Source organism: Acanthochromis polyacanthus, chromosome 4 (assembly GCF_021347895.1).
Source record: "Acanthochromis polyacanthus isolate Apoly-LR-REF ecotype Palm Island chromosome 4, KAUST_Apoly_ChrSc, whole genome shotgun sequence".
Lineage (NCBI taxonomy): Eukaryota > Metazoa > Chordata > Actinopteri > Pomacentridae > Acanthochromis > Acanthochromis polyacanthus.
Genome location: NC_067116.1, coordinates 21,529,245 through 21,543,598, shown reverse-complemented (window position 1 = coordinate 21,543,598; position 14,354 = coordinate 21,529,245). Strand labels below are relative to the sequence as shown.

At 41.7% G+C, this 14,354-nt stretch overlaps 1 protein-coding gene across 1 annotated transcript in view; it reads right to left on the bottom strand.

Moving 5' to 3' along the window:
• Positions 1–14,354, bottom strand: part of ano8b (anoctamin 8b) — a 45,960-nt gene that overhangs the window by 4,426 nt on the left and 27,180 nt on the right. Inside the window, 15 exon segments of the mRNA XM_051946912.1 lie at positions 166–276; positions 1,135–1,266; positions 1,529–1,720; positions 2,607–2,999; positions 3,133–3,292; positions 3,694–3,941; positions 6,466–6,540; positions 6,639–6,694; positions 6,901–7,027; positions 7,275–7,427; positions 7,512–7,673; positions 7,782–7,909; positions 8,077–8,193; positions 9,774–9,870; positions 10,588–10,726. Coding sequence (XP_051802872.1) covers positions 166–276; positions 1,135–1,266; positions 1,529–1,720; positions 2,607–2,999; positions 3,133–3,292; positions 3,694–3,941; positions 6,466–6,540; positions 6,639–6,694; positions 6,901–7,027; positions 7,275–7,427; positions 7,512–7,673; positions 7,782–7,909; positions 8,077–8,193; positions 9,774–9,870; positions 10,588–10,726 — 2,290 coding nt within the window.

The window sequence follows — 14,354 nt, the reverse complement described above, 5'->3', positions numbered from 1 at the left end:
TTATATAAAAAGTGAAGCATATGTGCAGAGTAAAGATGAGTAAGTCTTTAAGAACTTCTCAAACTGTCTCAAAAATTCTATATTCTACACTGAACATAAACGTTATTCCTCACAGCTTTTCCATGACACATTTATCAGAATGTCTGATTTTGCCTCCTCCTTTACCTTAAAGGCCTCTCTGCGCTGGTAGTCCAGTTTAGCCATCTCTTCTCGGACCCATGTAGGAATGTCAGGAATAGCCACATGGATGACGTACTTTAGTAGGATAGCAAAGTGCTGCAAACAGATATAAAAAAAAAAGAAAGAAATGATGGCAATAAATCAAATAGTTCTAAATTAATTATTTATTGTATCGTATAAGATCAGAAATAGGATACAGTGATTCAGAATGCATAAAAAGTGATTTTGCTTTGAGTAATTGTTGCACAGCAACAAAAAATTATCCTTCTGATGGGTCTGACTTCTTTATTAGACTAAGACAGAACTGCAGGCTGTATACCTGTTTCTCAATATAGACAACCACAAAGTGCGGCGCTGATGGAACCGGTGTCTGAATAAGTTACAAGCACTGGGAGCAACAAAAAATGGCTTTAAATCATTTGTTCATGCTTTTGCAAAAGACTGGCTAATCTCTGTTTCATGTGTATTGTCAGTTTGATGCTTAAATTCTTGAATTGAAAAAGTTGTTTTATGATAAATTGTAGTTTTAGTCTCTGGTCAGCATTTAGCAATTTCCCAGAAAGGATAGAATCAAGAAGGCTCAGATATGGACTATCAGTATATCCTGTATGTGCCATAAAAACACAACACAGCGTGTAATGTCGGTATTGACCAACCATCTCTGACCTGATTTTTAATCTCCTGCACCATTAAATTAGTACACTGTGTTGTATTTGAAGATGTGATGCACGTATATTGTGCCATATATCCGTCCAAGTCTTTGCAGGTACACAGGTATCACATGCAGAAGTCATGGTTTTTGCAGCTGGCATGCGTTCTGATTAGCACAGACTTTGTACTGGGTCATAGGAAAAAGAGTGATTTTGAAAATGCTGGTGCCCAGAGAAAGTTTGAAAAAAAAAAAAGCTGTGCTCTAAGCACTTCACGGTGTCGAGCAGGAGCGAGCGTTGGTACCTCGAGGATGACGATGGAGATGATGGCCATCTCAGGGCTGAGCCACGGAAAGAGGCGCTGCAGCTGACCACACTGACCAATCAGGTAGCAATTCACAATGATGGCAATCAGACCCATTGCTTCCATCGCAGTCTGTGAAGGAGAAAAAAAGAGCCGCTGTCAGCTTTGCTGTTTCTGACTCTGAGCTTTGTGGGAACATTAAAAGTTCTATCAAATCCTTCTCTTCTGGTCAGTCAATTCAGAAAGATTCTGTCAGCTGCTAAATGTATTGTCATTGCTACAAACTATTAATATCATTGCAGTTTACATAAATACCTATCAACTGCCTTTAACTTTCAACTATCAATGCTAAAACACCCTGAGTCTCTGTTCACTTTCACAGCGTATTTCTGACCTGCCACTGGCCGATGCTCTCTACTCGGATTCCAAATGGCCTCTGCAGGCCAGTGCAGAGCTTAAAGGCATCACTGCGGATCTCAATGATGTTGTTGATGAGAGCACACATGGCAGCCAGAGGAAAGGCAGAGGAGAAGAGCACCACGTAGCCAAACTGGACAAACATCTCCTGGTAGTCCTGGAAGGTGTCCTAAGAGGAACAAAGTGAACGAGAAAACATCAGAGCATCATGCAGACCAAATCAATGTGCAATGGTGCCAAATAATAGAAAAATGTATTTTTAACTCTGTATAACTGTCATATGGCCATTTATAATCTTTTGGAACATAATCCAGTGTTATTCACATCACATTAAGGACAGTTGTGAAGGTCATGTAACTGTGTGAGAAGAGAGATTGAGTAGGATTCATGATGCAGTGCTTCATATGAAACCTTAAAGTATGAGAAGAATGAGCACAAAGTATATGGCTGTTGTTTGCCTTCAATTACACAACACTGGAAATTACAAGAGAAAGCTGTCTACCTGGGTGCCACGTGTTTCTAAGCAGGGAGGGTATAGAGCATGAGTCTCATGCAGTTTTATAAATAACTTCAATTTGATAGAAATCCCCTCAAAGATATCTTTGACTCAGACCAAAATTTAAAACAGTAGCAATTCAAAGTCATGGCTCAGTTAACCTTGTATGCATACAAGAGAAGTAGCAAATTAAAGGCGAATGTTTGAATGTTTTTGGTTGCAAACAACCCACACAACAATAGAGATGTGCCGTTGTCTTTGTCAGACACTTTCCAATAAACAGATGCTACAGTTGGCTCATGGCCTTACACGCTCAAGGATTTGTGTTTGAATAGATTTTGTTAAACTGGAGTTTTTCTGGAAAGTTCTGAGAGTTTCACATTCCTAGAAGCAATGAATCATTATTTTTAAGGCTTCACAAATTCCTACAACCGAGGTGATGGACAAACTGCTACCGTGACATCCATAAGAGTCAAATATGAGAACTGGAACTCATCTGTAACGGATTCAAATCCTGTACAGAGCATACAGGTTGAGTTTAATATGGAGTTCTTCTTACAGCATATGTCTGCATGCAGCTCTCCATCTCAGCCTGAGTGAGCGTGGTGCTCTCTCTCTCCTCAGGAGGATCCATCCACGATTCCCTTTTCGTTTTAGCCTCGACTCTCTCTGCGCTTCGGCCTCTTCTTCTGTGACGCAGTGACGTGCTGCTCTCAGACCCAGCAGGAAGCGACGCAGCGCTGCCAGCAGCAGCAGCGGCAGAAGCAGCGTTAATTCCCTCAGTCCCACCTCCTACTGCGTCCTTCACATCATGGATGCCATTATCATCGTCATCGTCACACATTTCAAACACAGAGGCAGGGTCCATTCCCTTTTCCACCATAGTGGGGCTCCCCTCCTCCAGGAAACTGTGGTCCATGGGGGGCCCGGCACAGGCAGGCCTTCTGTCCACCTGAACAACAACAACACTGATCAGCAACGTCCTCTGACACTTCATTAGCACTAACAATAATTGTTGCTATTTGCCTTCTTAAGAAATGATCAGCGTTCTGCAGCATATTAACACACATCACACCGTCTTTTACCTTCTCTATGAAGCTGACTTTCCTCAGCTTCAAACCGCAGTCGATCAAACTTTCCTCCTCCGTCTCTCCTTCACTGAACCTCCCGCTGTCAGCCTCGTCCCTCTCACCTCCCTCCTCCTCATCAGGCACTCCACATCCCCCGTTCAAACACTTCTTTTCCCTGAGAGGAGACGAAGGTGCAGGAAGACGTCAGACAAACTGTGTGTATTAACCGCTCGCCGTGGTGTTCCGATGGTGTATTTACTCAATGTCCAACAGGCATGAATCATAGCTGGGTGCAGTGAGCAGACAATGGCAGAGGAAGACACAATGACTTTCTATTTAAACTCAGGCAGGGCTGTTGGTAGTGACTAATACTGTGAGTGTTGGTGTGAATGACAACCAAGTACATAATTGGTATTATTCATCAAGCTGATTGTAGAACAAAGTGTCATTTCTTCCAAATGGTTAATTTCACTTTCCACAAATGTGTAGTAGCAGCCCTGCAGCACATGCTTATTCCGTTTCACTGTTAACTGCATTCATTCTCAGCTGATTTTAAGTTTGAATAATGACTGTGACCTTCTTTCTGGCTGCCCCAGTCCGGGCCTGGTACCCCTCAGACCAGGTCCTGGCATGGCCTGGTCAGTGGGAGAAGCCTGGGCTTTTCCAGCTGCCAGTCGGGCATATTTCAGCAGCACTGAGAGCAGCAGGTCCCACACAGCTCTCAGCGTTAGCTCCCCCAGCTTGTGGCGCTCGTACAGGTAAGGCTGCAGCACCTCCTTGACATTTTGAAGGAACTGGCGTATGATGAGTAGAGTGGCCAGCATCTGACCGAGACAGAAGGAAACAGTCACAATACTGAGAGACCACAACAGGAAGTGGTCAGAGGGTTGAAAAGAAACAGCCCAGAGAAATGCAAACAGCCTAAAATTGAAGCAGAAGGATCAGCAGAACAGAAGAGAGAATCACAAGCTGAGAGAGCAGGAGGACACACCCTCAAGGGAAAAAAAATGCATTGAATCAATCAAAAGACTATTATGTATGCATACTATACCCACAAGCAAATCAAATAATGTACAAATGTGCAGCGGAACAGTTCCCTATGCATTCAAAATTTCAGATGTCAATGACCAGGAGCAGTGCGGTCACAGTTTATACTCCTTCTGATTTTCTTGGGTTATTTGCTTTAAAATCACATTTCAATGGTCTTTGAAGCAGTGAAGTCATTAATGACAACAGGAAGCCTTTTACTAATACCCATCTTGCAGAACAAATGCAAGTTACACATAAGAGACAGAACAGTTTCTTACCTCAAGGATAATTTCAGTTCAATACAATGTGGATCTATTTTCATAGTTTTGGGCTTTATTATCATTTGAATAAACTAAAAAGAAATTACTTGCAGATCATGAAAAGTCTGACAAGCAAAGAAATATAAGCAGTGATACCTTTATATACCTTTTAAACCAATATTACACTGTACGTGTAATAAAACACACAAAATTGTCATTCAGCTGTAAAACATTCTTCAGTGTAACCAATTCTTGATTAAACTTCGATGTAAAAACCTCACAGATTTACATTTTCCTGTCAGTTAAGGGCTATTTCAACCCGTGATTTTCAGCTAACTTTTATCTTAGTTAAATTTGTTTAGATGTGACATTGACAACCTGTGTAATCGGACTACTTCTGACTCTTTCCCCATCATTTTTCTGTGTAATAATATTGCTATGCTTTCTGTTCTCAGCAACAACTCTGACTAATAAAACATACTGATGTCAAAGCTGCTGGAAGAGTCAGCCAAAACTATGAAAATAGAAATCAAATTGAATATAACCTGAATTGTCCTTTAACACTCAAAACCAAGCAGTAATTGTGTTTTCATTTCTTTAATATACATCCAGAGGACAGACGTTTTCAAGAATTGCAGCATACAAAGCTTACAATCCATTACTGGCTTTAATCTTAAGATAAATGTCTCAGATTCACACAATGCTGACGCACAACACTGTACGCTGTAGCCGTTAGCCGCAACAAGAAATGCAAACACAAAACCGCAATGAATTTCTGACAGGACACAGAGACAACGTTATCTTCAGTCAATCATGACAGAGCCCATAAACTGAGAAAAAGAGATGATGTTCTCCCACCGCTGCCTACTGAAGTCAGCACAAATACATCTGAGTCACACTGTCACAGTCAAGCTGGCAGCACCTGATGGTTTTTTTTTATATTAGTCACATATTAAAAGTTAACTGAAGAATTGATTAAAAGGTTTTTGCACATTTTAGCCAACTTTTTAACTTAGTCAACTGGAAACAAGAGCACTCATGTCTGCTTACAGTGTGTTTTACTCTTGCGTGACTGCTCTGCTAAGAGGACTGACTGATTTGGCAAAAAGTAAATATACTTTGACAAATATTTAAAGAAGCTGGGCTGTGCTGGACGGTGAGCAGACAGGGAAAACTATGAAGTGATGTTCACTGATTATGACAAGTTCAGTGAGGTGGCCCTCAGGCTGAGGGTGGAATAGAAACAGACAGACAGTGAGACTTTTGAGGTACGAGTGGTGAGAGCTGCATCAGAAAAACATTTCACACAAACTGCCCAGAAGGAGAAGACCAATACAAAACTCCTTATTGATTGCACATCCCCATATTAAGCCACACAAAGATTTAAACAAGATATCAACCTCTTATATGCAGATGAGGCGACCCAGTGGAAGAGAAATGGATGGATGTGTTGTGACATCTGAATCAGTCACAAATAAAATAAAATCCATCATTTAAACAATCATTTCCTAACAGCTACAAAACCACAAGTATAGAGAAAAAAAAGTGCTATAGCTACGTAACAATGATTCAGATGAAAGCAGGAAAATTCCCAAATTGGATCACCAGACAATCAAAAGGCAAACCAGAACATGTTCTCTCACAAATCAGGCCGGTTCTTATTTAAACGGTCACAATGCAGCATGAAAAAGGGACGACGGAGGTCTAAGATTGATCTGTGACCTCCCATCTGGACAGGATTGACAGGGATCGTACTTTGGACCTGAGTAAAGCCCTGAAGAACCAAGGAACAGAGACCATACACGTCTGGATCTTGAGGATGAGGGAGGGCAGCACATTGACCCGGACCTGCCGCTGCAGACTCCGCAACAGAGACAACACCAGCAGCATCTTCCGCAAATGGACAAAAGGATGGATGGATGTGTGGATGAACGGGGGTTTAAGTCAATGCATGTAAGCAGAGAGAGCAAAGCATTTAAGGAAGGGAGGCTGTAACAATACACTCTGGAAGCAAGAAGAAATGCTGAAGCAAATGTGTGACAATGAAGCAGTTTCCTACCTCTTTCAGGCGCTCCATGTCTTTGAGGTAGAATCCAATGTAAAAAAGGCTGAGATAAGAATTTACAAACTGAAACTGCAAGAGAACAAAATGGACAATTACATCTGTGTGAAAATAAGTGTTCTGTTTCATACTGGTGAACTAGATATTCTGAAATGAAAGCAGCCACTTACAAGAACCATTTTGATGATGAGATTTTTCTCATAGGCACTCTGGAGTCTATAGTTTTCTGTGGAAACACAACATAAGCGTCTCTCAATTCAAAGAAAATACACTGCAAAATTACATGGATTGATTAATTAGACTTTAGAAGGGATTACTAAAGATCCACAAAGAATCTTGAGCAATCGAAAGCAATTTCATTAAGATTATCTTCAATAAGAGATGCTCTGCTCTGACTGCAGATTAGGATCAGTCCAGATGCTTGACTCTCACCCATGTCATTGAGCCAGCAGGCAATTTTCCTATACACCTCGTCACATGCGGTCACAGTGATAGCGAGCATGATTTTGGGGATGAAGCGAGCTAGCCGAGGCATTTCCTTGATCCCCATCACAAACTCCTGTAGAGACACAAATGCAGCTTTTTGGAAAAAAAAGGAAATGTAAGCAGCCATGCTCACTGGAAAACCAACACTTTGAAGGAGAGAGCACTCGCTTTTTGCATTACTCCTGACTATCTATCACTTGTATTGGCTGTGGTTGCTCGACACAGCTGTAAAATAACTTAACATCTAATTCATCACATCTACCCATAAAATTAATCTGGCTATTAAACCTACTTCTGCTACTAATACACAGTAAACTGACCTGCAGCTCAAAGCAGATGAGCATGACCAGGAAGACAAAACAGAGGCAGAGGATACAGATGGGCAGGCTGACCAGCCATCTGAACACACGCCTCCGCCATGGAGGATAGTAGAACTCCTCGCATCCTGTGATGGGGCTGCAGCGCTTCACTCCCTGCAGACACAGACAGAAAGTATGAAACAACAGGAAAGAGGAGCGAGAAGAATGTCCTTAGAAGGAATCGGAGCTTTTGTTTACCCGGAACTGAGGCCGCGGCTCCTCCAGGGATTCAGTCGGCGTGTCCAGCGTTCCCCACTTGTAGGCCAGCTCAGCGCCCCTCCTCTTCCAGCGCTCCAGGAACAGAGTGGCCCACACCACGTTGAACAGAGCAAACACCACACAGCAGATGTCACGGCTCGTCTGAGACGCCCAAAACACAAACATGCGCATGTTTGACTATGATCAGGTGACATCGCTTTTCAACCGGCGATGGAAGTCGTTTCAGGCTGCCACGGGGTTCCGACTCACCTGATCCGACTCTGTGAGCATCCAAAGCACAAAGCCGATCACAGCGGGATACAACATAGAAGTGGTGTAGAAACCCAGCCAGGCAAAATACATGGCGATCTTCACCCCGAAGTAGTCACAGATATCATCTATATGTATCATTGATAATAAGAAATAGAATAAATATTTCAGAGAACAGGATGTAGAAACAAGGATCTACAAGAAAAGTTAGTGATTCAAACTGTGTAGAAGGAGCTTTATGTGTTGTGGTTGTAGCAGTGCATTGATACACACTGTATGTCATTGACCTACTGACCTAAAGGCTGTTTCTCACAAACAGCCTGAACCCAAGACTTCATCAACTGACTGAGGATCCTCTGCTCATGGAGGGGAAACACCTGCTGGATCACACCTCTGGCACTCAGCTCCGGGACTGCCGAGAGCAAAGCAAAGATCAAAACACACTGAAAAAAAATCTAATTTGTTAGTGAAAAGAACACAGATAGATGAAGAGCTGAAAGTACAAGCTTTAGATTGTCATTATGACCAAATACATGCAGTTCTCAGGCTTTGTATTAAGATGTAGCCAGAATATAGAAAACTTATGTACACATCATTAAAAACACAAACAATCTAGAACAAAATGTCTTCTAAAGGCTAAAGTGCCAAGTATTTAATGTCATTTCTTCTAGCACTTAACATGACTTGAACTCTTTTCGGCAGAAGGTAAGACATTTACAGCACTAATCTTCTGGTCTTTTACACCAGAATTCATTCCAGACATGTCAAACGTTCTTAGACTGTTCAAGCTACTTTCTGTTGTGGTTCTAAGATTCCAAATGGTGTCTTAATCCATGTATTTTGGTGCTGAGTATTCAATACATACAGTCTAAGAACTGGAAGCTTGACAACATAAAACATCAAATAAAAAAAACACATTAATCAATTCAAAACACAAAAAAATTAATTTTTCCAGCATAAAAGAGCAAGTATCTACTACTGCCATCTCTGTCAGTTTTTCATAGCAATCTAGAGAGGGGAAGAACACAAAAGGACTAGAAGGCCAAGAAAACAGTGAGTCTCTGATTAGAAGTTTCTTTGAAAAACTGGACGAAGTCTCGCAAAGAACTTGCTCAGCATCTGGCAGCTTCATCTGGAGGCCCAATTGATCCTCCTATAGTCTGGAGAAGTTTGATTAGAAATGGCCTCTGTAGAGCTGTAGCAGCCAAGAGAACACCTTTGTGGAAGGAGAACCTGGCTAAAAGGCTGAAACATGCAAAAGCTCAGAGAGTCTGGAGTGAAGATCAGGACCAATAATTGACAATATGTGAGCAGAAGAGTCGGAGAGTTATAAGAAAGAGTGTGTGCTGGGGACATGGTTTGGATCAAAGGAATCACAAATGCTGGAAAGTGCAGACAAATTGGGATTCATTGAGTCCTTCCTTCTGAAAAGCATCAGACCGGAGATGAGAATTTTTCGACAACGATGCCAGCCACAGTGGTAATGCAGTGAAATCATATTTAGAAGAAAAAACAGCTGATAAAACACTGACGTTAATGGACTGGCCTAAAGTAGTCTAAAGAACAACTCTGGGAAGTGCTGAAGGAAGCTTGGCATAATAAACCACAAGATTACTGAACAAAACGTCAAGACTGCCTTAGTCATGAGGGTTCAAGATGTGCCAAGAATAGAGAGAGATCACACTAAATACAGACTATAACCTCTGGAAGATATTTTGAGCTGAAATTTGTATGTTTTTAATACTGTGCACATACTCCCTGTATTTTCTGGTTGTATCTTCATACAGAACTTGACAAATGCGCATGTATCTAAACAGCAAACATAATGGCAGTTTGAGACATTTGTACAGGACGATAAATAAAAAAAAGAGGTACTGACTGCAGTAAATAACCAACTAAATGATTACTTCCACAGCTTATCAAGGGTGTACCTTCTGTTTGATAAATTTCTCAACATTTAGCTACACTGTCCTGATAAAGGATGCAGCTTACTGATTGGCTGGCCCTCCAGGAAGTTGATATTATGAAGCACCTCCCCATGTTTGGCACGTAGATTGTCCAGCCAGTACTTAATGATGCTCTGCCTCTCCTGCAGTGGAAAAGAGGAGCGTTTAATGTCAGAGAAACTCACATGAGCACAGTTATCTCAAATCATCAGGGGCCTTCTGTTTTACAATCTCTGATTTGCTTGAAACTTCTCTACCATAAACTGTGGACAATGTATTAATGTGAGCTCAAAGGTAGGACTTTTTCATGATGGCTTCACTTTTTTTTAATATCTCAGCTCATAGACTATTGGATCTAAACATCTGATCAGCCACAACATTATGAATAACATCAATCATCTTGCTTGAATGCAACGATCTGCCGGGAAACCTTTAGTCCTGACATTCATGTGGATGTTTGACATGTTTTAGAAGCATAAAAGGGACCAATGCAATATTAGGCAGGAGGTCATAATGCAGTACCTGATTGTTGCATATTGCATACTCTGAATAAACAACATTATGAGACATAACTGTGAAGATTTCAGGCTTTTATCAATAAAAGTTCCTGAGATATTGTTGCTCAAACATGGCCTCAAACTCCAGTGAAGAAAAATGTGCTGAAAGTGGGTCACTGTGCATTAAATAGATCTTGGAAAGCATTTGATCTATCAGGCTAAAATGTATCATTATATTCCTTTTCCACGTGTTATGCTAAAAATATTCAGGCAAATTGGAGACGGTTCAGCCAAAAATGGTTGCAAAATGTGATGCTATGAGACAGAGTGAAGCCTGCTCATGTGTGTCTGTGTGACACTGACCTGTGAGGTGAAGAAGCACAGCTCGCTCTCAATGTTCTCATAGATGTAGTCTTCCTCACAAGAGAAGCTTCGTGTTCCTCCACCAAACTCGGGCTTCACCGCTTTCCTCAGTCCCATTTCCTCAGCACCTCTCAGTAAACTGCAGCACAACACAAATTCCACTTTTTTTAAACCTTCCTCAGACACTCAACCCACATCTTTTATGTGGTGTGACTTTGCAGTGTATCAATTTTACCTCAGTCTGTTGTGATTTAATCTCCTTTTGTTACAGATTGCCTACACATCCCAGGACTCGCAGATAATGACCCTCGAGCTGTTGCATTCTGCTGACGATTAAACCGCAAAACATGTAGGCGGACAGAGCGGTATTGAGAGTGATTGCATAGTAACAGCAAGAGGGTGTTGTTTCATTTATCCAGCCAGATGTCAAACATTTGATGCCTACAGATTTGAAAAATATGAGGATGTGCTGCTCTTTTTAGTGCCAGATTAATGTGGATTTTAGACTGCTGGTTGGACACAGCAGGAAATCTAATGCTATTTCGTGCTGTGAGTAATTTTGATGGCCAATTTTTACTTTTTCTCGTCTGGGATAACATTGAACAATTTTATCACATAATATAAAAAAAACAATCATCAGTAAAGTCCTTTCTGCACGCATAGCACACATTTCATTGTAACTGCAGCATTTTCATTTTGCCAATTTTCCATGCTGATAGAAAAAAATAAGAGGAAACATCTCTAGTAGCGGAGATGGATTGTCCTTCACAGTGTTAAAGTCATCTGAACTCTCCTCTAATGTCTTAACCTCGTAGCTCTCATCATCTCATTTCCCATCAACCCTTCCTCCACATCTCCCCTCCTCCTCCTCCTCCTCTCTGCAGCCACTCTGTCTCCTCTCCTCCTCCCTTCTATCAGTCTTCTCCTCTCCTTCACCCCCACCCCCCTCTTCATCCCATCATCCCGTTCTCTCTTTCTGTCCTTCCCAGCGGCCTTGTGCTGAAATCGCAATAATAATAATGCAGCACCACACCCTCTTTTCCCTACAGGCCAGCGGCTCACCTCACTCTCACATGTACATATATATTCATATACAGTCTGCACACAGCCTGGGTGGGCGTGTAACATACATCCATCATGCAGCCCCATGCACTTGGAGGGGCAGTACAGTGAAGTGTGGACAGCACCATGATGGATTACAGCAGGAATCTGAGGTGCAAGCTTCTGTATTGCAGTTGAGTAATGCTTGGTGCACTGCACAATCACAATAAAGGTCCTTGTCTGAGGAAAAAACAAGGCCGTACCTATTTAAACCAATTGTTCAGTAATCAAAGCCAATAACCACAAGGCCTTTCAGAGGTGTGCGGCTTCTGCTGCTGCCAGGAATCTTAATGAGATTCACCCCCTCTTATTTAATCAAAAACTCTATCGCCTTTTACACTCTCTCTCCCCAAATACAAGGAGTCTTAACGTGGAGATGCAGTCAGAGGCAATGTGTGGACAAAGCTAACCTTGTAAAAGAGCAGAATACTGCTGAGGGAGAGTTCTGCATGTGAGGTTTATGCTAATTTAGCAAATATCTATCAGACGTAATGTAGAAACTCAGCAGAACAGAGCAGTACTCTAAATTGCCCAGTCAGAGCTGAGGAATGAGTAATGGATGGTGTGTCAGGTAAGAAAAGAGGACGAGGACATTTATGTCACACTGAGTATGCTAACTGCTAAAACTGAGCTTTCTGCTGAAGTTGTTTTAAAGGTAATAAATGGAGCCTTTCTGAAAATACAACACCACAGAGCTCACATCCCCAGCTGCCCCGGTGCTGATCTCATACCCAGAACATCCACGCTGGCAACTATTCCCTCTAACAAAGAAAAAGAAAATGGTTTCATTAGCCTCTCAGCTGATGTGAGGAGATAAAACATGAGTACATATGATGAATGGAACACCTGAAGACCTCCATAAGATAATAGTCTCAGACAGCTCATAAAAGACTAAATGAAAACACTCACTGCTTCAGTACGCAAAGGGAATGACGATCCAAGGTGGACTCAAGAGGATGGAGTATTTTCTGGGTTATTGTTTCTATCACACAAAATGTAGGTCAACCTATCTGACAGCAGGTGTGCGTGTGCCTGTGTGCATGTGTGTGTGTGGAGGAGAGTGTGATTGGGTCACACAGCAATCATTCTCGTTGAGCATTTCATCTAAAACCCACTGGCACACTTTCAGAAAGCACTCTACCCATCTGCCCACCGCATTACCTTCCCTCACTTCTTCCTTTTCTCTTTCTGCCTCCATCCTTCTCTTTATCGCTGCTTCTGTCTCTCTCCATCACTCCTTCTGTTTCTTTCTTCTCTCCTTCTGACCATCTGTCTATTTCTGTTCCATTCACAGATAAAAGGTTTTTTTTTTTCCAAGAGGCCCATTGTTAAATGCACAGTCAGCAAAGAGGATTCAACATTTGTCAGGAGGTGAAATGCAGTATGGAACGGCTGCTGCTCTGATCCCCTGGATTGTATTTCTCCGTATTTATACACCAAAGTCAATGTCGATACAAAATGACCCCGGGCTCATCCCCAACTCCCCGGAGGATTTGTTTCAAAACAATAGACTGTGTAAGAGCGAGCACAATACTTGCAGTTTAGCCTGACTCTAAACCTACTGCAAACCTTTAAATAACCTGCAGCACAGCAGCCAGGAGCAGGGAGGTAGTGCTGATCCACCAGCCATCATGGCAGCTTCACTAATGATTCACTGTATATGAGCTAAACTGCAGTGCCGACTATAGCTGCAGCTAAATATAAAACCACGGCGCACTAAGGTACTTCTTCACACCAACACAGAAAACAGGGATATCTTGGTCTTATGCTTCCCAACTCCAGTAGTAGCATCAAAAATAACTTCATCTCAAACCACGAGAGGAAGAAGAGATGCCCTGTGCTTTTTATTAGGCGGTTTGGTCTTGGTTTTTGTTCATTTCTGTCTCTAGTTTCAGCTACAACCTAACACTGCAGACATAAACAGTCAAAAGAACATTTCTGAATAAATAAATCTGGGAACGTTTCCTTCAATTTAAAAGGAACACGAGTGTACTTCATTCTTTTTTTGGTGAGAGACTGATATTGCACTCATGACAGTGGTGTCAGGGCTTAGGAATATAAACCGGCAACAACTGAGACTAAAAACAACAATTTGACTTCTTTAACCAGTTTTGATGAGTGAAGTTTCATTTCTTCAAGCATAACTGACATTACTGTTGATGAAGTGTTTAGAAATATCAAGAAAATTCACAGATTTCTTTACTGTAGTGACTACTCAGACCAATCATGCTTATTGCTGTATGTGGTCACTCTCCAAAAGGCCCATCATGAGGCGGGAAAGACCCTGTACATGAACTACATGAGGCTAAAGCCTGGAGTTTGTTAGCTTAGCTTCAATTCAAACCATGTTTTTGCACAGATTTATTAACTACCAACAAAAGTAAGATTTAGAGGCAGATTTGACCTTTTAAACAGAACAAGGCTGAATGTTGCTATGCTGAGCTAAACTGGTTTCCTCTTGACTGTACTTTCATGTGGGGTTCACAGACATGAGCGGTATCACTTTTGTCACCACACTCTCAGCACGAAAGAGCAAAATAAACCAATTTCTAATATCATAACACAGACTGCAACTAAAACATGTACCTGATGGTGAAATTATAGTTTTTGCAGAGTAATCAGTGGTTTAAACCATTTATCAGGTAAAACTGACAAACATCTATGCT